The 26,928-nt window shown below is 35.9% G+C and overlaps 3 protein-coding genes and 1 long non-coding RNA gene across 6 annotated transcripts in view; 3 read left to right on the top strand and 1 right to left on the bottom strand.

The window, feature by feature from the left end:
• LOC145232111 (cadherin-23-like) overlaps positions 1 to 26,928 on the bottom strand; it is a 32,359-nt gene that overhangs the window by 4,473 nt on the left and 958 nt on the right. Inside the window, exons 4-21 of the mRNA XM_080096621.1 lie at positions 26,461 to 26,613; positions 26,180 to 26,344; positions 25,829 to 25,890; positions 25,593 to 25,760; positions 25,195 to 25,267; positions 25,018 to 25,126; positions 24,610 to 24,767; positions 24,337 to 24,426; positions 23,952 to 24,068; positions 3,051 to 3,243; positions 2,571 to 2,710; positions 2,269 to 2,383; positions 1,899 to 2,005; positions 1,699 to 1,795; positions 1,361 to 1,542; positions 1,165 to 1,197; positions 569 to 751; positions 108 to 218 (exon numbers count right to left, since the gene is read on the bottom strand). Coding sequence (XP_079952747.1) covers positions 108 to 218; positions 569 to 751; positions 1,165 to 1,197; positions 1,361 to 1,542; positions 1,699 to 1,795; positions 1,899 to 2,005; positions 2,269 to 2,383; positions 2,571 to 2,710; positions 3,051 to 3,243; positions 23,952 to 24,068; positions 24,337 to 24,426; positions 24,610 to 24,767; positions 25,018 to 25,126; positions 25,195 to 25,267; positions 25,593 to 25,760; positions 25,829 to 25,890; positions 26,180 to 26,344; positions 26,461 to 26,613 — 2,256 coding nt within the window. The remainder of the gene's footprint in view (positions 1 to 107; positions 219 to 568; positions 752 to 1,164; positions 1,198 to 1,360; positions 1,543 to 1,698; positions 1,796 to 1,898; positions 2,006 to 2,268; positions 2,384 to 2,570; positions 2,711 to 3,050; positions 3,244 to 23,951; positions 24,069 to 24,336; positions 24,427 to 24,609; positions 24,768 to 25,017; positions 25,127 to 25,194; positions 25,268 to 25,592; positions 25,761 to 25,828; positions 25,891 to 26,179; positions 26,345 to 26,460; positions 26,614 to 26,928) is intronic.
• LOC145232112 (uncharacterized) lies at positions 3,721 to 8,339 on the top strand. 3 transcript variants are annotated; one of them, XM_080096624.1, is made up of 17 exons: positions 3,721 to 3,835; positions 3,963 to 4,089; positions 4,202 to 4,296; positions 4,409 to 4,448; positions 4,513 to 4,532; positions 4,839 to 4,968; positions 5,151 to 5,278; positions 5,358 to 5,447; positions 5,512 to 5,608; positions 5,908 to 5,957; positions 6,029 to 6,094; positions 6,269 to 6,516; positions 6,724 to 6,833; positions 6,950 to 7,096; positions 7,191 to 7,373; positions 7,529 to 7,734; positions 8,032 to 8,339. In XM_080096624.1, exons 1-17 carry the CDS (start codon positions 3,776 to 3,778, stop codon positions 8,149 to 8,151), a joined length of 1,917 nt encoding a protein of 638 aa, XP_079952750.1. In that variant the 5' UTR covers positions 3,721 to 3,775; the 3' UTR covers positions 8,152 to 8,339. The 3 variants fall into 3 exon arrangements, with proteins under 3 accessions (XP_079952750.1, XP_079952749.1, XP_079952748.1); XM_080096623.1 differs by having other exon boundaries at positions 4,827 to 4,968; positions 6,272 to 6,516; XM_080096622.1 differs by having other exon boundaries at positions 4,827 to 4,968.
• Positions 9,205 to 10,061, top strand: LOC145233425 (uncharacterized). The gene is made up of 2 exons (XR_013861092.1): positions 9,205 to 9,554; positions 9,871 to 10,061. It is a non-coding gene; the product is annotated as an uncharacterized LOC145233425 (long non-coding RNA).
• LOC145232110 (uncharacterized) lies at positions 13,015 to 23,749 on the top strand. Its single transcript, XM_080096620.1, has 10 exons — positions 13,015 to 13,154; positions 13,435 to 15,101; positions 15,340 to 15,462; positions 17,260 to 19,878; positions 20,648 to 20,805; positions 21,091 to 21,178; positions 21,350 to 21,606; positions 21,694 to 21,763; positions 22,045 to 22,151; positions 22,942 to 23,749. Exons 1-10 carry the CDS (start codon positions 13,050 to 13,052, stop codon positions 23,214 to 23,216), a joined length of 5,469 nt encoding a protein of 1,822 aa, XP_079952746.1. The 5' UTR covers positions 13,015 to 13,049; the 3' UTR covers positions 23,217 to 23,749.

The following is a 26,928-nucleotide window of genomic DNA, read 5'->3' as shown; positions in this document are numbered from 1 at the left end:
CAGAAATAAAATTTTTGTTCAATAAAAAAATGTGGAGATAACAAAAACATTTTTTAAACTTTTAGTTACTTGCTGCATCCTACAATTGAAATTTGACGAATGCTTACCAGAGATGTGAAATCTGGTTCATTATCATCAACATCATCTATTAACACTGTCAGGACAATTTCACTCGATCGTGATGAGGATCCAGCACTATCTTCAACTTTCACAGTGATCTAATTAAATCAAGATGGAAATGTGTTATTAATTTAATGGAAAGTAGTCGTTTGTGTTAAAAGGTTTTAAGCAAACCCTTAAATATCCACATTAAAAAAACTTAAAAATAAAACTGTATTTGTTGAATAATACAAAAAATATTAAAAAAATAAATTTGAATTTAATAGAAACAACATAGCCCAAACATTAAACTACTATTTTTAAATATGTTCATCACTACAGTTTTAGTTTAGGCACATAAAAATTATCTAATGGGCATCTTATTTGTGCTTTGCTTGAGTTTTGAAAGAACACCAACCACAAAAAAAAACATTTACTAAAACTTTTGCATGACAATTATCACACATACTTCATATGAAGATTGATATTCCCTGTCAAACCCAGTGCCAGATGTAAGAATACCAGTGGTCTCGTTAATTTTGAAATTAATTCTGCTTTCACTTCCAACAAGTACATAGATTAGTTTTGCATTGACACCCTCATCAAGGTCACTTGCTGATAGATGGTAGATAACAGTTCCCTCAGATTGATTCTGAAAGTCGTTCAAAATTGGGTGGTAATTTGCAATTACTTCACTGGGTAAGAAAACAAAATTTAAGTAAAGGTAGCTTTTATCTGTGGCAGAAACATGCTTATCACCAACCTAAAGATGTCAACAGTAAATTGTTCTGATGAACAAAAATTGTCCAAGCGGACAAAATTGTTAAAAAGGCTAGCAATCTAGTGACATATAGTAAACAATAAGAATGGTTGTGAAAACATTATTGGGTTGGGAGAGTGGGTCTAAACCAACTCAAAAAATTATAACACAAAATTGTTCTTTAAAACCAGTCACTAGTGCTTCTTAACCCAAACATGAATAAGTCAATGGATTAAGGCACCAAAAAGATACACAAAAAACACTAAGCAAAAAAATCATTGGAAAGTGTTGCTTTAGGTTCTTACTTCTTGGATTGAAATAGATGCATTCTGAGTGCTCTGTAAAATAAATATAAATCACATTTTTCGAAAGACCCATTATTGGCAAATATGGTAAACTAGTTCTATGTAGATCATGAATTAGCTAACACAATATCTTTCCAAAATTTAGGAAAATATATTTCGGGTACACAGGTCATTCTTTACAAGTAGTTTAACATACTTCATCAAATATAGGGTCATTATCATTGATGTCCACAATTGTAATTTGAAACACAGTGGTTGTATTTAGTTGAACTTCTTTTCCATTGTCTGTTGCAACAATCGATACATTAAGTATATTTTCTCCTGTGGCATTAAAGATTGCTTCTCTGTCTATTCCATCTGAGACAGTGTAGATTTGACCTTAAAAATGACAATAAACGATATTAATTGCGGTGGTAGGAGCAGTATATAACGCAAATTGTTATTCAATAAGGCGTTTGCAGAGTGTATGTGGGAGCTCTTATTTAGTTTTGTGTTTCATTTTATCACAATTAAAAATAATTTAAAGAAAAGTACCAGAATTTGCATCAATTTCAATATATGAACTTGATTCTTCAGTAACTGAATATGTGATTTCAGCATTGATTCCAATATCAAGATCTGTTGCTTCAACCTTACCAAAATAAGAAAATTATAAAACATATAGCATTACATCAATCCCAACTGATTGGCTTTTCATTTAAAGGTACTGAACATTCTGTGTTAGTCATACTTACCTCACCAACATATGCATTGTTTGCTGCTTCATTTACTCTTAAACCAGTATTTGGCACAAACTTTGGGTGGTTGTCATTTACATCGTCAACAATGATAGTCATATCACCTGCAAACAGAGCAAATAATTGACTTGAAAATTGATTATTAATGTAGGGATTTTTGTTTCAATGTATTTTCATAACCACTAATTGACCACTTTTATTAGATTACATGCACTTTTAGGTCCAGAACTTTCCCTGCATGATAAATAATTTCTTTGGTTTTAAGTTTTTAAAATGGTAATTAGACATTTTCAAAATGGTAATTAGACATCAGAAAAATCAATGTCATTTAATATGTAACATATAATGTCAAAGGCAAAACTCATACCAAGCACAGTTTGTATTTTGTTGTTCATAGCGTTAAGGTCAGTGACCTGTAGTTGCAAGTAAAAAGTATCAATATGTTCCCGATCCAAAGGGTTCACCACCATAATAGACCCATTCTGTTCAAAACATATTCACATTTGTTGTTAGTTTTTTAAAAAAAAAAATAAAAAATAAAAAATAATAATACAAAGTAAACGCTTTTGAACAAAAATAGGATTTGAAAACAGAACTGTTTTAGAACCCATGTCTGGTTGGTAAATATACACTATGACAGTTTTCACGTTTCAAACAACAAATGCTTACCACTTTGTCCAGTCTAAATCTATCTGTACAATTTTCTTTGACATCTACTTGATTGGTTCCAAATGAACATGTCACAGTCATTGAATATTCCAACTGAGAATCACTATCTGTGTCATTGGCTTTAACTTGTTCATCCAAAACTGTAAAATAACATATTTTAAATATTTTGTTTTTCTGCCTATGCTTCTGTTATCACCGCATTTTGTGAAAAAATTGTATACAAACAATCAAACTAAAAATTTAAAAATGTTCTATTGCTGTGTGTTTTAAGTAGAAAAATCCAGATGCATAAAATATTACTAATAAACTTCAAACAGCCATTGTATTCAAAAAATACCTTGCTTACAACTTTTAACATCTTGATTTTAGTACTGAATTTAATCTTAGTTTCATGAAAAATGGAAAAAAAACTGTGTTTAGATTTATAAGAAATAAACTATTGCTTGCCCAAAGATCCTTAGATTTACTGTTTTCACTTACAAGTGCCCACAGTAACATCTTCTGTGACACTAGTAGTTGATGCTGACACAAAATATGGAGGTTTGTCATTCACATCCTCCAATGTAACAACAACTGTTGTAGTTCCAGTTCTCCTTGTTAATCCACTATCAATTGCAAATATCTCCACATTGTACACTGGATTCACTTCAAGGTCAAGGTTGTTGTCTTTCACCTGAAAATAAGATGTGTTAAATGAATAGAAAACCATGGTCATAAAACAAAAGAAAAAATATTTCAATGGGTGTAATGATTCTATTCTGACACTAAACTTCAAAACTAAAGGTATTGAGTGCTGTGGTTATGTCTTCTAAGAGTAAGTAATGTAGCTTAAAGATCAATGCAAGTATTGCCTCATATATTTCACCACTTTTCACCACAAAAAAGGAAACATTTTTTTGCCTGAGAAACATATTTAATTGATTTCTGGAAACACAGGATAGAGTACTATGATGATTTCCTGTGCATTTGTATTGCTATTATGTACATATTGAAAGCCGTCTTGCTGTAGGGGCAGTAAAAAGGATGGCAACTAAAAACAGTTATTATGGCAGGTTAATTAAAGATAACATAAAAAATGAAGATTTGGATTGATATTGCCTTCAGCTAAATATTTTTTTTGTAAATGATACATGTTGACTTCATCTATTTGCATTCAGTCTGTGTGTGTTTGAGCTCAAGTTTTATGCAAACATAGTAGGAACAACATGGCCGAGAAAATGTACAGAACTGCTGGATCTTTACAACCTGTACAAACAGCAAGTCAGGTAACTATGTAGAAAATGAGCAAATAGTTTTACTTTTTGACAACCTAAACAACATTTTGATTAAACAATATTTTTTTAACATTTTAATAGAACAAACCTAATTTTATTCAACATTTAAAATATTTAGGCACAAGATGGTCCACAATCACCACAGTTCGAAGAAAAAATGTCAAAAATCGTTAATGAGCATTTTGTAAAACTCAAGCCGTTTGAGTCTTTGTGTTTAGACAAACCATCGACAAGTGAACAAAGTGGTACGTAAAAAAAACTTTTTTAAATAAAGGATTTTTGTGCTTGTGCTATTCGTTTGTGTAAAGTGGTACATGCATTGAAACATGTTGGGCTTATATTTGATAATATTTTTAGAAACTGATGAAGCAAAGTCTGTATATGCAGTGCTTCAAAAAGGTGTGATGCAACCGAGCAAGGCAAACATGGTCACAATCCAACAGCCTCAACAGGTTATGTAAATCACCAAAAACAAACAAGCTGTCTGTGTGAAGCATACCAAATGCTTGGTTTTATTGTACAGTATGTGTGTTGTGATTTCATTTTAACATTTGCCTTTAACAGGTTGTTAATGATGATAAACCTGAAGAATTAGGCCAAGAAGGTAAGATGGGAATGCAAATTTTGTTTGGCTTAAAGCTTGTGATAACAGATGTAATTTTGTGCAGGTGACTCTCATGACGACCAGGTGCAATATCTCAACAATCAACTCGACATGTCTAACAAAATCTAACCCAGATCTTAAATATAAAACTTAAACTTTACAAAAAAATGTTTCCCCTACAAATTTTCCATAATAAAGAATTGGTAGATTTTTTTTGTTTTTGACATTAATTTGTTCAAAAGTTTGTTACTGGAATTGTAATAAAAGTGGTGATTTTTTTAAAATTACAAATAATACCCTAATGTACTTTAACCACAAATATATTGAAAGTAATGACAATTTGTTAATATAAGTTCTTTTACCTAAAAAATTTTTGAGGTTGATGACCAGATAAACTTACAAGACATAATGATGTCCAACAAATCAAACAACACAGAAAGCAAAGATGATGTTGACAAAACATATGCTGAGATTGATGAAAACAGCGTTGATGTACCAACACCATTACCAAACATCCCAGGTTATTAATTTATGAAAAAAATCACCCTAAACACCACTTTAAAGGCTCTGCACACTTTAAAAATTAGCTTTCTATTTTTAATTTTTTTATTTTTAAAAATAGAAGTCCAAAAAAAATTAGTACTGCTATAAATTTTATTGGACATTAGGTTTAAATCAAATTTTTAAAAATTTTTTTTGTAGAAGGTAATTCTGCTCCACAAAAGAAGCGCCATTACAAGATTTTGAGATATGATGAAACTGGAAAAAAGTCAGTTGTCAAAATTCATGTTACATCTGAAGATGGTGACTTAGATGATGAAGAAGCTCAGGTCATTAAAATTTTTATGATATTTTGGGGGGTAAAAATTGCCTATCATGTTACAAAAGTTTGAAAGCTGGGTTTCACAGATCATAGCTTTGGATGCCATTGAGCAGGAGACCCAAGAAAGGAAGAACATGAAAGAAGAAGAGCTGGTGGCTATCACTGCATTAGAAGATGTAACTAACATAATCTTCAACAATACTTGTGAAGCAGTTACATTATCTCTTCAATATTTTATAGAGTGTCAAAGAAGAAATAAAAGAAAAACCAACTTTGAAGAAGAAACCTAGTGCATTGTTCAGAATGAAACAAACATTTTCACCAAAAAAGATCAGAAGTATGCATATTTGTATGTGTGTTTTGATCAACTGTTTTATTGGAGTGAAATTGTTACACAGCATATTTTTAAAACCACCAGGATTAAATTTAGAGGTTTTCAGCCATTTTTAAATAATTATAAATTTTCACTTTTGCTTTGCATGTAGATTGTAAACATAGTTTGCACTTCCTAGAAAGATGGACTATCTATTTTTATATCAGGAACAGATAGAAATGTTTTAAATTTGTGAAGAATTTAATAAAAATAGTTTGGAACAGCAGATTTATTAAAATTATTACACAAACTTTTCTTAACAGATACAAAACAAACAGAACCTAACCAAGAACCTTCAAGTAGTCCTGCTAAGGTTTGACACATTCTGATTTAACTTGCTGTAAATCAATTAACGTACAAAAATAGCTTCATTTTTCATTGCAGACACCGAAGTCACCGAGGCAATTTTTTCAGTCTATATTTACATGGAATAAAGAACACATGAGATCGGTATTTGTGTTTAGAATAATGTAACATTTTTGGTCAAGATAGTAACTTTTTTAATTGTAATCATGCAAAAATCTGTCTAGGTGCATTGTGTGCAAAACACCAGTGTCAATTAAATAAATATCCTTTATTACAACTGTCTTATAACAATTTTGTGGACATGTTTTTTTAAATTAGCAGAAAGTTGAAAAACCATCAACTGGTGAGTTTATAAGTGCAAGGAAACACACTGCTTATTATGAAGAAGATGATGTGTACACATGGGCTTATGGTGGATATGAAAAGCGCATTGAGATTCGAGAGAAAAGAGACAAGTCTTCAGTTCCCTACATTGCTGTGCAAAGTCAAGCAGATGGAGGAAGAATTTTTACAGCAGACAGAATTGGGAAATGCATCAGAATTTACACTGCTGAAGGAACATACATGTATTTGATTTTTTATATTTTTTGTTTAACAAAATCATGGCTTACCCTGCAAACTGTTTTTGATCACATTATTTTTTTAGTGTAGTTTCACACCAAAAAAATGTATGGTATTTTCATGTATTTAATCAATATGCAGGGAAAATAGTCATTGTCAGTTCCAATAAAATTATTTGCAAATGATTTTTATGAGATGTTTTTCTGTCACAGACAAACTACTACATGCCCTTCAGCACCACTTGGAATAGATATGTATGATAGCAACAAAGTGATTTGTGCATACCCTGGTGAACATAATGTTGCTATGCTGGACCTCACAAGTAAAGACAAATTTAAGCTTATTATTTTGACATCATTTATAACTTAAATGTTAAAAATGTTAAAAATAATTGTCTTGTTGACAAGAAACACAAAAAGAATATATTTTTTACACTAGAAATGGTCCAGCTTCAGACAATTAAAAGCAAAAATCTAAAGATGCCAAGAGGAGTTGCCTGCAATCCCATGCATTCTGGAGCGATTGCTGTTTCAGATGTTCAAAATTTACATGAGTGCAGCAATAAAATGTTTGACCTTAAAAGTGGTAAATATTTCTACTGCAATAACCAAAGAAATTAATTCATGAAATACTGTTTAATAAACATATTGAATTCACATTCATTATTGCATTTTTAAAGGAAAGTTGGCACAAACAATTTGCCCTAACTCAGCCAATTTTTCAAAGTTTGGATGGACTGAATTTGTTACCTATGGCAGAAATGACAAAAACTACTTGTATGTGTCTGACTCATGGAAGCACAAAGTTTATGGCTTTGATTTAAGAAGTCCAGATAATCCATTTCTTGAATTTGGGGAACAAGGTACTGTAAATTTGATATAGTAGGTCAATGCAACTGAAAAACAAACATTGCTGCTTTACAACTGCCGAAAAGTTCGATCAAAAAGTGCTAGAGCTATAACTCAAGTTTTTATAACTCTGAGTTTTTAATGTTGTAACATTGGACTATTGATACAGGGTCAAATCATGGGTGTATTTCCAACCCATGTGGAATCGCTTTTCTGCCAGAGGGTATTCTCTACCCTAATGGATCAATTCTTCTTGCTGATTGGTTTAGTGACAGAGTGCCGGCATTTGACCCAGAAACTGGTGATCTTCAACAATATGTTCTGATTGAAAGATTTGGGTCACCAACTCCAATATTAAGTCCTTATGATTTGGTGGTAAGAATATCTCTATTATGACAGATGCTTTTAAACTATAAGTTGAGTAAGGAAGTGTTAAGGTTCAAAATTCATAAGTTGTCATTGTAAATGTAAAAATTCAGACTGTAGTAATGGACAAAAAATCAAGCAACAGATTTGGAGCCCATGACTGACATAGGTGAAAATATATGCCCTGACCCCACTGTTAAGTTTGCACATGTCTTTTTTGTTTAAAATTCATGCTAGTTCTATTTTGCTGCTTTTAGTAATGGAAAATTTGTTTTAAAATTTCAAAGCTCTGCCACTTTTTTACAGACTGATGAAAAGGGAACAATATTTGCCAGTGAATCATCAAGCAATTACATAAAAGTTTTTGATCGACAAGAAGGGGAATTGATTGACAATGAATATGCAGAAGCATCTGCAAATGAATAAAAGTGTGCAAAATTATTTATTCTTTTACTATGCAACTATCTATGGCCTTTTTTCATCATATTGATACTCAATGCTTAAATATGGTTTATATCGTCAAGTTTTGTGTTGTGTTTTGCATTTTAATACAACTTTTATTTGTATTTGAAAAATTCGATTGTATGTATTAAAATAAATATAATGGTGTTGTATTGGACCTTTTTCAAAATAGAAAGGAAAAGAATACCCAGGAGTTGTGTCATAAAAATACACCACTTTATGATGTCACAAACCATGCTCTCTACTAAATACTGCAAATAAGGTCTGAAAAATGTTGAGACGAAGAAGCTACAAACCAGGGGTGGGCAACATTTGTTACTGTGGGGCCAAATATAATTGCCAAAATTAGATCGCGGGCCGCACCTGTGTATAACACAAGCTGATTTTACTTTGTTGCTTACCAAATATGCTCAAACATAAGTATAATTCGCATTTGATTCTAGCCACATTTTGTCAGGTCGCAGAAAACTAACATCAGACGCATTAATCTGCTCAAAAATATATAATAGTTTGACTCGTTTTTCAGTACATTTGAAATAAAAGCATCTCTGCGGGTCACAACCTTTAATGAAGGCCGCATTTGGCCCGTGGGCCGCAGGTTGCCCACTCCTGCTATAAACAATTAGGCAGAAAAGAGCTTAAAGGCCCGTTTACACTGAGCGTAGCGTAGCGAAGCGAAGTTGGGCGAAGTTGAGCGAACCTTTCGCTACAATGGATTTCAATGGGACTGTTTACACTGAGCGCAGCCTTCGCCCGAATTCGCGCGAACTCGGGCGAACTCGGGCGAATTCGCCGAGGTTCGTGAGCGTAGCGAAAAAGTTGGGCGAAGTTGAGCGAAGGTTCATGTACAGTCGTAAATTTTTGCCAGAAACTTTGCCGAAAACTGTACAGTAGGCTAGGTGAAGGTTTTAAAGTAACGATTTTTACTTTGTCAGTAAAAATAAACAGTTGGCTGTCTAAAAAATTGTAAAACTATTAGGTTATTTTTTTTAAATGAATAAAAATACTGCTTGAATTTGAAGTAAGTGTAATAAAACAAATAGCAGTCAATTCAAAAAATATGTAAATGTGAAATTGTGAATTATAGTGATATTATGAGGGGATAGTCACTAAGCAAACTAAGATATGTATGTGAGCAGACCTGCAGTTATCAAAAAAGTTTTGTGTGATATATAGTTATGAAAACTTATGTTTTGTTTAGCAGGTAAAATGAAGACATCTATTTGTTATACAAGCCAGGTGTTATGTCAATACAAAACTTTTTTAAATAGGTGAAACTGGTTTTAATGTGTGTAAATTAGGCTTCAGATTTCTGGTTCCTGGATGACCATGGATTCCTATGTCTGGCTTGATTGGATTTACCATATGTAGGTTTGTATTGTGTAGTAATATTTTTGATATGTATCATCCATCAGTATAACGTTTGTAATGTTTTAAGATTTTGGCATTTGCATACTTTTTGCCTCATCATCCACATGCTATTCTCTCAAATGTCGGTGTAATTTTGTGGCCTAGTTTTGTATGTTATGTGCAGTAGGAAAAATTATTAGATAAAAGTTGCTTTAATATGTGAATACTATCCAACTATAATTTTTCACACCTAATTACTCTTCTAAACTATAATGTGTTATAATTTAGATGTAGCACTTAAATAAACTTCTAAACCAGAGTGTTGTTATTTAGATTTAAAAGATCTTGATGAATGGTCATTTCATGAACAAGGATGGTGAAACTAAGTCTCCTTCAAGACAGATGTTGTGAAGTGGCTTTAAATTAAACACCAGAACACTACTGTGCCAATAAACAATAAATTATGCAGTATTTCAAATGGTTTGATGTTAGTTTTGATTTTAATAAACTGTTCGTGGCTATGGCTTGTGTTTGCATGTTGTAAATGAAAAGTGACCATCATTTTTACATAAAAAAGGCAGGTATTTAATCAAGAATAGGACAGAAATGTTCCTTATCAAACAGTAGTTGGTTCTGGTAACATATGTTTAATGACATCCTGTCAAGATATGGCAAAGAAAAATCCGGAACTTTTCTTGTTTACATTTTGGTGATTCAAACATTTTACTACAGTAAACATATACATATGTACACGTAATATGACGTCACAATATCAATTAATTCAAACTGTAGTGAAATAAATATGATTTAGGTTATTTATTGACAAATAAACATTAAATGGTTTGTATTCCTTTGCCAAATTTTGTTTGTGTGTAAGAGTTTCCCCGAAGAAGTTGCACGTTCGCCCAACTTCGCTTCGCTACGCTACGTCCAGTGTAAACACCCCGTTCGCTCAACTTCGCCCAACTTCGCTTCGCTACGCTACGCTGCGTCCAGTGTAAACGGGCCTTAAATTGTGTTTTAGTAATTTTCATTTGTTTTCACTTTCCATCTTTCATGCACCAAAAGAATTGACAGTTGTAAGAATTTTACACAAACCTTTCTGTGTTAAAAACAGACATAAACGTCGCTATGAATAACATAAAACGCACACAACCGGTGTTTGTTTTTAGTGCTATTGTGTGGTTATGTTTTCTTTCACCAAGCGAAATAAACTCAACTCATAATGCAGACCAATGTTTCAAACTTTTCGATGGACGTAAAGAGTACCATACAAAAAACTCAAACACATTGGGATTTTTAACTTACAACAGTGGTCATGCCAAGGCCAGGGCCTGCGTACAAACTCAAATGTTAGTTAACGACGGTTTGTCGATTTGACCGCTTGATCAGCAATATGTCGAATTCCTCCGCACTTAAGCCAGAATGTTATGAATCTACTATTGATAATGGCAGGTGAGGACACTTAAGTAGGTAACATGCACCTGTTTAAGCTTGAAGATGTCCATTGTAAACCCATATACTTCGAAAACAAAGCAAAAACGCCAGGGCCGGTCAGCTTTTGTAGCTGTTGTCCAGCAATGAGGCGAGGTTTGTGTTTTGAAAGCCGCATTTACACGTCTAAATTTGGCAGTTACTGCCGCAAAACTATGTTTTTGTACTTGATACGATTTATCAACTATGTTAGTTTTTGGACGGCTCTTTACTGAAGAGATGTAAGTTATTTCTAATTTTTGCGGCAGTTGGCTGGGCTGCACTCGTTTTAACGCCGTTTACGTGCAACATCTAATTGTCAAGAACAGTGTCCAGTAGATAATATTGTATGTATGACCCGGACAGGTTTTTGAATACTAATGGAATAAACGCATAATTAACATTTGGGTTTGCAGTTAAGAGAATTGTATATTTTCATCTGATAGTAAGGAAATTTTATACTGTGTACTGTAGACCTTATTCGGTTGCTAATTATATCCGAAACAACGCAATGTTATTGGTTTTGTGTTCAGAGAATTACATTGTTTCCTGACGTCACTTGTGGCACGTCATCGTTGCCGCTGCGTCTACTTTCCTACCAAAAACACGCAGCAGCCATTAAAAAACCCACCTAGCATCGTTTCAGGAAATGGTACGTATTTCTGGATGTAGAAGTGCGGTGAGCCCCAGACAAAAGACAATAAAACTGGGTGAAACAACCCTGTTACGCGTCACTTATGAACAGTGAGACAGGGGCACGAGCGTCAAAAGAGGTTGATTATTTTGGAATACGCCTTATGAACATCTGAACAAATAAACGCTGTCATGTAAATGGTCAGTGAGTAAAAACAACATTAAAAGGTTGGGGTTTGCGTTTTCTGTCGAGACTTTAACAAATATGACTTGGATAGTTTGAAACGATTTCATAAAACGCAAAATGCTGACGCAGGGTTAAGTTTTTTTAGCCACTTTCAGTAATATATGTCCTAAGTATAGTATATACCTTCATAGCCTATTGACGGGGTTAACGCGTGAAGATGGAAAATAATTAGTAACACTTTTCATTTAGAGCGTAAAACTTTGCTGGTTTAAAACCTGCTTAATTTGATGCAAGTCATGGCAGCAAAGGCATAAACAGATGCGTATACAGGACAGGTAATCACGGTTTCGTCTTTCACGTAATTACAATGGCCTGAAATTACTTTAGGACCACCAGTGCTTGGGGCTTTGTGGTAATTTATTTTCCTACATAAACATGAGTCTTGCAGCGTCTGACTGCATTGTTGCGTTCCGTAATGTTTAGTTCATGTAAGTTTGATTTTGTACAAGGAATAGTTGTGCGTTCAAGAGTTATGTGTTAGCTAGGTATTTTGGACAGAAAAGATTGAAAGTTTACTTTTGTGTCGATGCGTTGTACAATATTAGACCGGGTTAGTTTAGAAATGTCTATACCTAAAGCCCAACCACAGAACGGTGTCACTAAAAGAATTCAAATCTATTTGAAATAGTTATAAGTAGTCAAGTCAATATAAGCTAATGCTCAAACCAGGGACCAGATCAAATAATCGTGTTATGTTGTGACTGAACAACTCTAGCCATCAGAGTCTTTTCTGTTACGTGTGTGTTTGTGAGACGCTAAAATTTTGCAAACAACAAACGCAGACAAGCGTATACCGGAAAAGCGAAAGAAGCGGAAACAAGACAAAGAACCGACGCGTTATTGTGATCAACAAGAATGGCAATCAGTATTAAACAAACGCTACCTGGTTTTGTTATGCCTTGACAAGTAATATTTGCGTTTTTAATAAACAGCACTAACAAGATGGGGGGGTTGAAGACAAGATTATGACTGCAATTCAAATGGTTTGTCTTTAACAAAAAGCAAAGCATGCTGGCTGATAGCAGAACTAGTCTATAAGAGGTGGTGATTATTTTCTTAAAAGCGCAAGAGTTTCGTAGGAAATTCAGGCTTAAGCAAAGTTGTCTTTTTGTTCCGCAGGTGTACTGTATACTGACAACGTAAATTTTAATTAAAAACTATGCAAAATGACATAGGCAACAAAAGCAAAGCAACGAACATGGAGAATTTAAGACGAAAGTTTATGACACTGGGGGCATCTGAAAGAAGTCCCCCATCAGACAAAGTAAGCTATGTCTTTAAAACTACCAACATATTTAGGACTGTAAAGTTACCTACTAAGCATGTTTTCAATTTAAAATGGATAAAATGCAACTGTCCATAAAATCGCAATGGCTTGGTTAACCATTTTTTCTACTTTGTAATATGCGCACTTAAACGGAATTTTGATTTTAAATATCCACAAATAACAAAAGCAGTATACGGATCCTTTTTAAGTCGATCGCATATATGATTGTGCTTTTCTTTACGAATTCCAAACTTTTACCCTGTTGTCATGTTTCCAGACATACAAGCAGCACTCAAGCCCTACAAGGTCAACTAATTCGCCGAAAAAGAAGAAGGATTCACTCGAATTGCCATTTGCACAGGCTCTTACAAAATCTAAACCAACTGCTTCGAAATTCTCACCTAAGTCACCAAAACAACAAACATTTGACTTGCCGTTCCTGCTTAGCAACAAAGACCAAATTGCTGAGTCAGAAGTCAGAGAACATGGTGACACAGCAATTAAATCAACGAAGTCTGACGACACAGCTGATATTCCCGGAAATTATACTCGCAACAGCTTTCCACAAAGCGGAAACAACTCAACTGTGTTTAAAAGCATTAAACAGTACATGAATACTATGCGCAGCCCAAGAAAAAGTCAAGGTAATATGCAGGAATTCCATCTCGACCCTTCTTTGCGTAATACCCGAGGAAGAAGCTTGCTTCAGTTGGAGGAAATTGTGCAGGATGACAATGAAGGGACATTTAAAGTGAATTTCGACAACGAAAGTCTAACTCAAGATTTCGAAGACTTTGCAAGGAAAAACTCTGCTACATCAACTACTAAAGATTTCGGACAGGACGAAAATTATCTTACGGCTGGTAATATTGAACTAACGATGGATGAGAGTGAAGCAATGATTTTGCAAAATAGTCCACAGCCTGCGCCGAGACTAAAAATCAACCGAATTGATAACGCACCAAAACCAGCACCTAGGAAGATAACAATCAATAAATCACCTACCAATTTTACCGAAAACAAAGATACACGACTAGAAGAGAAGCTATACACGTGTGAAATAGAATCCAGCTCAGATCTTCAAGATGATTTGTCTGCAAAATCTCCGAGATCCAGAAAAGGAACTGGCTTTTTTAAATCTACAAAGCGAGATTCAAAAGTTTTACAAGAAGGATTACTGGATGTCCTTCAAGACAAGGCAGGACTACGCAATGAGGAAATTCAAACAGAAGAAGAGATGTTGGAAAAGCAAAAACGCATTGAAGAAAGAAAACTGCGACGAGAAGAGGAAAAGCTACAACAGGAGGAGAATGCTCAAATCGCCAAAATGATCGCGGAAATTGAAGAGAGAAATAAAAAGAACAGCGTCCCAAATGAAATCGAGCTTGAAGTCCAAGGGGCCTTTGTGGTATGCGACAAAGCACCCAATGAAGATAAAGTGCAGTCAAAATCTCCCAGGAAAGCCTTGCGTGAAGTTAAGAGACGAATATCTACAATGCGACGCACTAGGTCTCCTTCGACCCAACAAGAGTCAGTTGAAAATTCTCCAGTGCGCCCGCACAGCGATGTTCTCGGGAACGGGCCTTCAAACCGCCGGAAATCATCTGGATATAAAAACACCCTGTCTAAAGTAAAACGTGCAATGTCCATGAAAGTAACAACCAGCGCTAACCGACGCCAGGCTGTTCCGAGGTTCGGCGAAGATTTTGGCGGGAAATCTGACGAGAGCTGGCACGTGGACGACGGTGCTGTCTTGAACCTTGACACTCGTAGGACCCGAAAGAGTCGAAATCAAAGCGTTACGCCGACTAAAACCCCGAAAAGGTCACAAAGTCGCAAATACAGCAAAACCATGCGCTCAAGAATCGCTGGTGGTGATATTGACGAGGAAAATTGGAACCCAGTTCTTCGAAAGACCAAGGAAAGGCATAGCAAAAGAAACCGGTATGGCAATGCAGAGTAAATCTTTTCTTAAAGTAAATATGACAAAGTATCACTCTACAGAGAAAGGAAAAACTTTTGTCCACATTGTGGTAATCATGCGCAAATTTAAAACCTATCAATTTTGTAAAATGGAATTTTAAAAGTACAATCAATTTTTTACATGGAGTTTATACTTATCTGCCGCATTGTTAGCGGGTACACAAAAACACTTAAACCCAAAACACATTACTTTTTTTAGAGTTTCTAAGACCGTCGGCTTTCGACAGTCTCATTTGCGCGAGGATTGGGACAAAATAACAGACTTTGGTGGGATGAAAGACCGAAGAGCACAATCGACTACAGTGGAAACTGAAAATCACTTGTAAGTTCAACATTCATCCAATATGGTTGAACAGTAAATGCAAAATTAGATTTAAAAGAATTGGAGGTTGTTTTTGGCATCATTATAATCATCTAAAAACTGACAACAAAAGTAAAGTTCTAGAACCCTTTACTAAAAGAGCCTACTGTAAGTTATATAATGTCTGGTATTACTGCAGGGGTGTCCAAACTTTTTTTAACGGGGGCCAAAATTTACCAGGTAAAGACGCCCGCGGGCCAACGTTTTTTCAGAATTAAGACACAAATTTACAGGATTTAAGGAAATTTTGCAATTTTGTTGAGTCACCACCTTCCTTTTTACCGGTAAATGAAGTTCCATGGAAAGCTTTTGCGTGATGTAGCGTCGCCAAAACCCAAAAACTTAATCCAAAGTTCCAAACTATGGCGGGCCATTCGCAACACAATTTAAAAAAAAACAGCCGCGGGCCACTTAAAATGCCTTTGGGGGCCGCATTGGGCCCGCGGGCCGCAGTTTGGACACCCCTGTATTACTGTGTTGCAAAATGAGTTTAGTTTCCACAAAAATCAATAAGACGTTGTTGGTTTATCCTCTAGCGGTATCAAGGTTGAGGAGTCCGCCCTTACTTTGTATTGACACTGTATCCAAGACAAAATTGAACACACAAAATCAGTCAACAAATACGAAACCATGCTTGCTTAGCAAAAACACACAATACCTATCCCTTTGTAGAAATAAGTGCGTCTAGGCACGAAAATGTCAAGCAACTTTCAAGAGAACGAAATTATCGAAAAAAGTGTTGTTTCAAAGATGGAATTTATACATTTGAGTGTAACATAGAACGACACTTCAATGAGTAACCCTGTTTCCAATCGCTTTATTAGGTTGTAAAGTTAGCATTTCTTACTGAGAGTCCCAGATGCCGTTTGATGTAAGTTTATTGATAAGTAAAGCATTGTGCTGTGAGATCAGAGGTAATGGGCAGAGACGGTACAAAGCCTCGCTTGTGTGGGCATTAGGCGAGGGATTTCGTTCATGTAACAACAAACAGAAAAGGGGGCTTTTTGGCTTTGTGCGCATTAACCTCGTTTAACTTTTCTACACAAGCGCAGAGTTTTGGTAGCTTGGGATGCAAAAGAAACATTACAACTTCTGTGTGTAGTTTGTACAGTTTAGCACCTGTTTTCAGCCTACTTGTTCAGTTTGTACAGTATCAACAACTAGTCTTTGCGTTTTTCGTAAAGCTCGTGCGGCCAATGTACACCATCGGTCAGAATGCTTCAGATGCCAGCACGGGTTTTATGAAGAACACAAATGCAAACAAACTGCCGAAGTGATGTACGATGGAAATACTCAACTGTGCGCAAAGCTAACGTTTGTAGACAGCGGGTATAGGGATATACGAAAGCAAAAACTCATGTTATATCAACAGATTTTGCGCCCTACGTACGGTATAGCATCATGTGCAGGCAAATCTAATATGAATAGATAACGGTTGCAGATGTAGTTATTTTAGGGTATCAATGATATACTGGTTGTAAACGGCTCTATGTCATCGGCGATTGTTATGATAACGGCGATGGCTTACATTTGATCAGAGATTGAGGTGTATTTAGCTTTAGGGCAGTAAGGCAGACTTTGTTGAAGTTTAAACTCAAATGTCTTGTGCGTCAATCGCTGACAATTTATTTTTATCCATCGATGTCTTAAGTGATAGAAAGAGTTTCTGGTCACAAGTAGAAGGGTAGGCAACCTACTCACTAGATGGGAAACCTACTTATTCTATGATTTGATTTCATGTTCAGTTGCTATTTTTAGGTACGAAGAAATAGCGGAAAGTACAGTACGAGCATTATCGTGGGATACAGCTTTTGAGCCTCAGACGCCTGACATCGCTGAACCGGGGTCATGTGAATATCAGTTCATCGATGACGTTTTTGCTGAAATACGAATGGAGGCCGAAAAATGCGAAGTCAGCGATATTGACAGCGATTTTTCCGACGCAGAAGATCCAGTATACGCCAACAGCAATCAACAGAATATTGTAATGGACGACGAAGAACAAGCACCGTTATCGTACAGCAGTACGGCCATGACAACAGTCCTGATTGAAGAAAAGGAAAGCGTGCCCGGGTCTGACGCAGAAGATGCGGTTTCCATACTCACTGTGCGTGAAAATGATGAAATATACGACCAAGTGACTGAGGAGAACGAGCCACCACAACCGTCAGGTGATAGAGAAACTGATACAGCGAAATCGGCTACCGTACAGGATTACGTGGAACCAACAGACGTCGATGTCACACCTGTGGCGATACAAGAAACAAAGCAATGGACCAAGAGTAGGGAAATAATGAATAAAATCTTCAACAAGCCGATTGCAAGCGATACTGACAGTGATGAATACATGGTAATGCAAAGGAATGATTTGTTGATCGCTACAAACGTGGTTGTGGATAAAAGTCCCAATGATGGTGAAGCATTTATCGGAAAGAAAAAAGAAGACTCTGGTTTTGATGCCAAAGAAGAACCGGTTCCCATGGCTCAGTCGGACCAGGTGGAATCAAGTGAAAAGACGCCAACTCGTCTTGCAGGTTTTTTAAACAAATTGAAATTTTCACCCAAATCTTCGTCAAAGTCAAGTCCAAAGTCGAGTGAGAAGAAAAAGAAAAAAGGCGATTCTAAATCTTCCACGCCCAAACTCTCCCCCAAAGAGGCAAAAGCCAAATCGAAAAAGAACAAAAAGTCAAAAAAGAAGGATTCTGATTTCAGCAGTGGTCAATTTTTGGAAGTTCCTATTGAAACTAGTATGAATCCAAGTTTAGCCGATTTCTCTTGTTCAGACGATTCGCTATCAGTGTCAGAAACCGCGCTTTCTCCTAAATATGACTCAGCAAATGACGATACATCAGCAGTTGTTGAACATGAAGCTCTTATACACAATTCTCCCAAAACAGAAAATGAAATAACCGAGTCCAAATCAGCAGAATTTAAACCACCCACTCAGGATTTTTTAACTCAATTAGGAATTGCACTAAAAAAGAAATCAAAGTCACCGTCTCGTGTTGATGACAAAAGCGATGGTTTGCATCGAGTTCGTAACTTGGAGATTAAGGGGGATAGAATAACTTCCGACATTGTTATTTATGATATTCCTAATTCGCCAGCGGTTGAATGTATTCCTCATATTCATACAGACACACCAATACCAAGCCCAATGCATTTCAATACTGCTGCTGGAGAAAGAAGACAGACACTTGAACTTGGACAAAAGGTCATGCGTAACAACTTGCTTCGTCAAAGCCAATCCAGTCGTACGGAATCGTTGTCAAATGATGTCACACAAAATGAGGAAATGTTTATTTATGATACACCAGCGACTGATGACCAGTTTCGTATAGTTGTCATCAGCGTGGAATCAAACAGTGAAACTTTGCAACGCGACAGCGGTCTGGTGTCCAGTGATGACGGTGACGTAATTTATGACGTGACGCCAGATGACGTGTTCATTTCTCAGACTGGCTCGGACGAAAATACGACACCAACGCTACAAAGCTTGAGTACAACTACCTCCACTGTTACACAAGAAAGGTCAGGAGCGACAAAGGTAACTGATAATGTAATTGAAAATTCTAACCAACTTGCGTGTGACGATGTTTACGACGAGCCTTCAAAAGATATTGAGACACTTGGCAATGAATACCATCGGCAAGTTGCAGAATATGACATTTACGATGAACCACCACCAATTGAAACACACAGCAACTTTACGAAAAAAACATCAAACGAAAAAACAATACCAGTTTTGTGCACATCGCAAAATGATGGTGAAGACATATATGATCAGCCTCCTAAAGATGTAGCAGTTGTTACAGATACCTTAAAATCAAATACAGAAGAAAGTAGCGACATATATGACCTTCCGCCTACAGAAGACAACGCCTTTTCTGAAGAAACGGGCGTGACGTACGATAACCAATCAGGAAAGAAACAAGGCATTGTAAATCCAGAGGAGATTGGCGCAGTATACGAGTCTTTGCCGGAAGATAATGAAGAAAGTCCCGCTGAAATTTCACATAACGATGCGATCTACGATGAACCTGGCGAGTTTAGCCCTCAAAGCAACTACAACAACCGCATTATAACTCAGGATGCGGGATCACGAAGTAAACTGTCAAGCGAATTAAGTATGTCTCCAATCAAGTTTACTTCGGCCAGTCTACGCTTTATAGGTGGCGGTTCGATGAGTCCAATGTCACCCAGCATGATGTACAGAAAAGTAGAAAAAAGGGTTAAATCGCTGAACGTGGTCAAGGATTCGGGTATGTTGGAATGTGATGCTGACTATGCCGACATTGAAGACGAGGCTGATGCTGAAGATGACGATTATGTCGATGTTTCGTTGATTTCGAGTCACAGTGGCGCCACACCAAGACGGTACACATATTCTCTTTTAATCTGAAACATTTTTTGCGTTTCAAAGAAAATGATAAAACGCTGTTTAAGGCATCTCGCGATTTACCGTACATTTATATGTCACTGGGTGGAGCAGAGTTGCAAGCGGGCCCGAAATCTGAGCCCGAACCCGGCCCGAACCCGAAAGTATAAGCCCGAAGCCCGGCCCGAACCCGAAACGTTTTTGAGAAGCCCGTTTAGGCCCGAAATTTTGATTGACAGGCCTATCCAAAAAAGCCTTGCAACAAAGGATGAGAAAGAAAAAAGAGAAAGACAACAAACACAATAAATAATAGTAGACAATGGGGTAAACAACACGTTTTAGAGTAGAGTGGGCATTAGGTCAAAGCTAGAGACTTGTTACTTAGCTGAGTGATTTTATTAAAAAAAAATGGCGGACACGGAACTTAAAGTCAGGCCCGTTTTAAGCCCGTTTTCTCACAAATACCTAAGCCCGAACCCGGCCCGAACCCGGCCCGAACCCGGCCCGAACCCGGCCCGAACCCGATCCCGGCCCGAAAAGCCCGGCCCGACTTGCAACTCTGGGGTGGAGTAATTGCCAAACGAAATGACTCTTTTTAATGTTTTTTTTTAATTGAATCCGAACATTTTTTTATCTAAAATCCACCCATAAAGTTTTTAAAATACAAACTTGCTTTGAAGTCTGCAATGTAGAATATTGGAAAAGTAACTATTCCACTGTATTTTCTCTTTACAAGCCAGTGATTTAAAGAATCTAACCTCTTTACAGCCCTCCAGCGGTGTTTTCGTTTCCCGATTATGACGTACTAAAACGATCGCCAACCAGTGTTGAGAAAAACGATTTTGTCGACTACATGATGATTTTGGAAATAAGCCACGGACAATGTGCGCTCTCCACCCCATATATATCAGTTAATCGCACACCAGGTAACATAACATCTGCACTAAACAGTAGCTTTAATGTTGGCAAAAAGTACAGTAAAAAACGCCAAGGTTTCATGGCAATGCAACAGTAACAAACTAACAAAAAAATAAGGCTGTGCAGTCTTTCAAAAAAAATAGAAAACTGCTATTTTTGGAGAAATTGTTGCCTCCGAAATTAAAAAAAAAACAATCCTCCTAAAAAAGCTAATCCTCCTCTTCAATCATTTTTTTACTTCTGTTGTTGGTATACGTTGGTCCTTTAAAACCAACAACATTTTTCGTTTGAAGGTCATTCGATTGATCAAAGCGGGGACATTTATGCAACTGACTGCCATGGCGACTGCATGGACATTTACTCATACAAAGGAAAGCATAAGTAAGTTTACAGGCTTTGTAAACTGTGTCCTTACCATGCTTAGAGTTGCACACACCAAAACATAATATATGAAGGACAATTTCATACACGGCATAATAGTGTACCACGGCTAAGTTACTGAGAAACACTGTCCTAAATAACAAAGCTAAACCTGTTTATGTTACTTTTAAGATCTTCTATCAACGTGCCGGGAAATCCCCGCGGCCTTGCGTCATACACGTCACGTCACGTGCTTTGCGCTAGCAGTTCGAGCGGCGACATCTGCGTGGTCGATACCGTGAAAGGCGCCACCTTACGAAAGCTAGGACGTGCTGCCAAACTTCAAAATCCCCGTTGCGTCATAATGCATCCCTGCAATCAGACCTTTGTGACGACAGACATAAGGTTATTGCGCAAGTGGAGGATTCTAATGTTTGACATACGAACGGGTGGGTTGTTTGCATGAGGTTTAGAAAAACCCGGCCTCGCCTATGTGTGTCCCTGACTAACAATAGGCTTTGTTTGTTACATCACAGGCAACGCTGAATGTGCAATCGATTCAACACAAGACACCAAGGTTGGATGGCCGGAGTTCGTGACCTTCAAGTGAGGCCAAGTTTGTATTGGTCGTTTTTAGACGAAAATTTGTTTCGCGCGTTTGTGTAAAATTATGTCAAAACATGTTTGATTTTTAATAATTTGGGCCGAACCCGAGTGAAACTGCACTACCTCAAATTAATGTTTCAAATGAACTTTTAATGTTATTTCATTAATTATTGAAATAGCACCGCATCATGTACATCGTTCTCCACGAAACAACCACTTAACAGGCTAAAATGAGTCTTTAAAGAATCCATGTTCTTAAACTCGACCTTTGATTTTTTTAGACATGGAAGCGACACAGAAACTTACGTCAGTGATTCTGAGGGTCATGTGGTAATGGGCTACGATTTTCGGAATTCTAGGGAGCCGACGATAACAATTGGAAGAAGGGGTAATTGTGCCACTTTAGCCTGCTCCTGAAACCTTGTGTGCTCGTTTGTCAGACACATAGTAAAATTTTCGAGTGCTGATTTCAAGAACCTCACTTAACAGTTTCCACCACCGCCAGGGTTACATTACTTGGAGGGAAAATAAAAATTCAAACTCTAAGGGTTGTTGCATTTAAAACGCTCAACCATTGACTGCGTATTTAAAATAGGTGATGTTATCCATAAAACGAAACTAGTTTCCTCTTACGTTGTTAATAATTGACAAAGTATTATACAAACAGTCGTTAAACGGACAAATAAGCGATGACACTTAAAATGTGACTAATGGGGTAACATTACAACCACAGTTTCGTTCGAACGAAACTCTTAAATATGCCCATACCAAGAGTACTTCGGAATTATTCCCCCTTGTTATGTTGGTGTCTAGTATGTTCATTACAGCAGTTTACTCTACAAGTGGCAAAACGACTAAATTATTGATGTACTCTAAAAGTGTACTTGAATTGCACTTTATGGGTGCTTGGTAAACACTTTAAAGACTCTACTGGGAATGTGTGATTGGTTTTGTACCGGTCACATCACGATTATGGTGGATTTAAAATCGCATTTAGTACCATTTAAATTTGGAAAAAAAACTTCGATTATAAGTCATGGCAATCTTTAACACAACAACTAAACTTCTAACCCTAATTACACTCCTTTAAATGACTAGATCCAATTCTACTACGTACTAAACTATTGTGAGAATATTTGGTTGTAAAATCACGATGTGGCTGCTTTTTTTTTATCAAGGACATGAAGATGGGGAATTTATAAGCCCCTGCGGAGTTGCACACGTCCCTGGGGGTCAAATTACCCTCAATTCAGCCCCCAATGGATCCCTGTTAGTGGCTGATTGGGGCAACAATCGAATTTCGTCCTTTGACGCAACCACCGGAAGTTTTCAGTGTCACGTGATCAAAGAAGAGGATTTACAAAATCCCTTCGACTTGAAGGTTGATACAAGTGGGGCTGTATACCTTACAGAAAGTGGCACCAACAATATTAAAGTATTTCATCCAATTTAAACATACCTATAAAGCATTAGAAGCAAACAAACACAAATATTCAAACACAAAAAACAAGTTTTTTAGATTTAATGACTTAAAATGGCAGAGTATGTTTTGTAACCAAAATCAATGCAATGCTTTTTTTTTTCATAACATGTAATAGTGTGTAATGGTGTTATTAGACAACATAATTACAGACATTATTTGTTTATGGAGTGTAAAATTGCCAGGGAAAAAGAAAGTTAATGCATTTTGAGTTGATGTTTTTTTTTAAACGTGTTTAGTATCACAACTTATGTCAAATGAATATGATTAATTATTAAATATAGCGATTATTAAAAAGACATGTTGTATGAAATCCTACGTTTTGTTTGGTGTGTGCATGCTGTTATTTATCATCAAAGCATTAGATTTAATCCTAGTTATTTGTGTGTTTTAAGTACATTGGCTTTAACTGTGATTTAAAAGCTTTCTCTATGCAATATTTCAACTTTTTATCCTGTGTTTTTTACCTCTTATCTCAATGCTAATGTTCAATAAAAGTGTTTCAATGGTTATTCTGTTGGTTTCAATTCACGTAAAAACATTTATTCCCTACATAACACTATTTTCCTGTAAATGATCTTAACAATTTTAAATTTTATTATAACCTAATCATGGACAAGTAGCTACCAAAGAAAAATGTCACTTTCAAGACTTCTATATAGATTTAAACCTAGAACCTAAACTTGCTTAAACATGAGACAAACTAACCTTTAGAATTCCAACATTATCAACAGTATCAATGAGAAATGCACTTGAAGATGTTACGTCAATCTGGTAATCCAGTAAGTTGTTTGGGGAGCAAGAGTCATCATCAGTTGCATTAACCTGCCAATGTAAAGATTATACCACTTGTATTGCAACACAGGTTAATCTATTGTATGTATTCATTTCACAAAGTTGGTACAAAGAATCCTTTATATAAACCTTACCATTAGATTGCTTTGTTTACCCAAATCTTTAAAAGAATATTATCTACAACAAAGAGGTTGAGATAGAGTTTTAAGCTGTTTTTCCTTTGTCAAGTTTGTACACACTTTAAAAGTTTATAAATAAAGCACTTCAATAGCATTAAAAAGATTGGTGAATTATTAACCTGCATAACTTCCGTGTCGCGTGGGGACTTTTCAGGAACGGTGGCTGCATAATTCTTTTGCCAGAATTGTGGGTCAAAGTCATTCACATCCTTTATACAGGTCAAAATTAGTAGGTGACAAACATTGAAAAGTGAATATCTATACATTATGAATGATTGGTCTTTTTAGCTCTCAGTTGCATTATATATTCACAAACAAAAAACATACCTATATTTATCTTCAAAACACACTCTTCAAAAACAGTATTTTGTAGCCTAAAAATCTGTTTTTACCTCTACAGAAATTTTGACTTGAGTTGTTTGATTCATTTGTGGACTTCCATTATCAATTGCCATGACAGTAAGATTAATGTATCCTACTCCACGCCCACAGTCTATCGCAGCTTCTGGGAGTGATTCCAAGTCAATGGGACTTGTTACCATAATTTCCCCTGTGATAAAATGCAAGGCAGGTCATGTAACAGAAAAACATCATGATCCTTTATTTGAAATGTTTGCTTTAAAATTCCTACGAAATATTTGTACTTTATAGTCTACCATTAATTTATTGGTAGTGATGATGCGCTGTTTAGTTATGTTTAAAAACCAGTATGGTCATTTCACCCAGCCATTTATATCGCATATTTCCCTCCCCCCCCCAAAAAAATGCCAAACTTCTGTGATAAACTAAGGAAACAGCACCTTGGCTATTATCATCCAATGCAATGTTAAAATGAGTTGAATAGTCCCCATCCAATATGAGATAGGTTATATCACTGTTGCTTGTTCCTGGTTCATCTGCATCAGTTGCCTAAAAAGTCCAAATAATGTGTGATAAAGACTGTGATATTTGGTTGCCTGTAAATAAATATTGCTTACAGATAGTAACACTGCTGAGGTAAATGTAAATGAGTTTTCTTGCAGGAGAGCAGAATAAGAGGAGCGCAGAAATCTGCAAATATTAAGTTTATTCCAAAGCAATTTCAGGTTAAAAAAAAAAAAAATTTGTAAAGTACTACGAATTGACTTTTTAAGCCTTGACAGAAACAAAATGTAATAGGGCCTTGTGACTTAAAAGGCAATAAAAAAATTACACATGATGTAAGCTGATTTGGCAATCAAACTAACAATATTTTAAAGGTAAAGATTATATCAATGTTTAATAGCTTTTTACTAAACAGGTTTATGTACATCAACAAAAAATGCCAATATAATTTTATGCTGTGTACAGTTTTATTCAAACAATTGCAAATTTAACATATTGTCACTTGTCTTACTCTGGGACATTGTCATTTATGTCCAAAACTGTGATTTCCAATGAGGCTGTTGTTGATCTCCCTCCTCCGTCAGTTGCAGTCAAACTCACATAGTATATGTTTCTTGATTCCCTGTCTAGTATTCCAGTTAGTGTTATGTTACCTGCTTTGGGGTCACTTATTTCAAACCTGGATGAAACAACAAAATGTGTTATTAAAAGTGTCTTGATGGAGATACTTTACGCAACAGTACATACATGTCATTTTTGGCCAAGGTGTATTCTATTTCACCAAACACTCCAGAGTCTGAATCTTTTGCCTGAAGGAAACAATATGTTAATGTAACTTTAAAAAAAATCAATTTAGGATTGAAAGTAATGTTTTTAAGTTTTTAAGAATTGATCAAAATCATTTTAGTTTGGCCTGTAATACTGGTCAGACAAAAAGTAGAATCACTGATCCTATGAATGATGGCAAACATGAAAAATTTGATACACAAAAAATGAAAAAACTTAATCATTGCAGTCAGTTTCACAGGCACACTTAAAGTAATGAATAGAGTTACCACACAAAAAACATGAAAAAAATAACTTTTAAATAGCTTTAACCTTTGCAACATAAACTTCAGCTCCCGGATGCACAGCTTCACTAATGTTTGCTGTTAAAACTGTTGACGGAAATTCAGGTGACTGGTCATTTGTATCTGTTAAGTAAATAGTTACAAAGGCAGTTTGAAAGATTGAAGCATCATTCCCAACTTGTGTGGCATGTATCTGCAATAACAAACATGAGTTGAAATAATGCTTTATAATGTGCACTTTCAAAAATGAGCTGTCTGGCATCGGCAAAACAATTTGCTTCATAGTACATTAAACAACAACATAAATACCTCAACTTCCATAACAGGATTTGTTTCAAAGTCCAACAACATAGAGTCCTTAACTCGGAGTTGAATAAGTGCCTCACTGTTTACAAGGGTGGGTGAGATTTCAAAAGCATCTGATCCTTTTGCAAGTGACAATTGAAATTGAGCATTTTCTACCTGTAGCAATTAATGGCCAAAAACAATTATTTTAAATTTCATAGTTACATGATGCTCATTTGGTTAAAACAGATTCAGGAGCTTTCAACTGTAAATCCACCAAAATTGCAAATACCTATGCAGTTTTCAATAGTATGTTGGAACATAACTATATTTATTGTCACACTTGTCCTTAAAACTATTTGTACAAAAAATAGAAGAATAATCTACTGTTAAAACACCTCTCAATAGCAATTAATCCAGTCTAAATACGCAAAAAGTAAAAAATATTTGTAAAATTTAACGAACTTTGTACAGCAGATTAATAGTAAAACA

This window comes from Phallusia mammillata, chromosome 6 (genome assembly GCF_965637545.1).
Source record: "Phallusia mammillata chromosome 6, kaPhaMamm4.hap1.1, whole genome shotgun sequence".
Classification (NCBI taxonomy): Eukaryota; Metazoa; Chordata; class Ascidiacea; order Phlebobranchia; family Ascidiidae; genus Phallusia; species Phallusia mammillata.
The sequence above is the reverse complement of the archived record's forward strand: the minus strand, read 5'-3'. Positions and strand labels throughout refer to the sequence as shown.

Excerpts from the sequence above, each read along its gene's own strand:
- LOC145232112 (XM_080096622.1), top strand. The coding sequence starts at position 3,776 with ATGGCCGAGAAAATGTACAGAACTGCTGGATCTTTACAACCTGTACAA. Across the intron at positions 5,279-5,357 it reads TAGATGATGAAGAAGCTCAG|ATCATAGCTTTGGATGCCAT; the intron begins GTCATTAAAATT and ends TGGGTTTCACAG. Across the intron at positions 7,097-7,190 it reads AATGTTTGACCTTAAAAGTG|GAAAGTTGGCACAAACAATT; the intron begins GTAAATATTTCT and ends GCATTTTTAAAG.
- LOC145232110 (XM_080096620.1), top strand. The coding sequence starts at position 13,050 with ATGCAAAATGACATAGGCAACAAAAGCAAAGCAACGAACATGGAGAAT. Across the intron at positions 13,155-13,434 it reads GAAGTCCCCCATCAGACAAA|ACATACAAGCAGCACTCAAG; the intron begins GTAAGCTATGTC and ends TCATGTTTCCAG. Across the intron at positions 21,607-21,693 it reads AATGTTTGACATACGAACGG|GCAACGCTGAATGTGCAATC; the intron begins GTGGGTTGTTTG and ends GTTACATCACAG.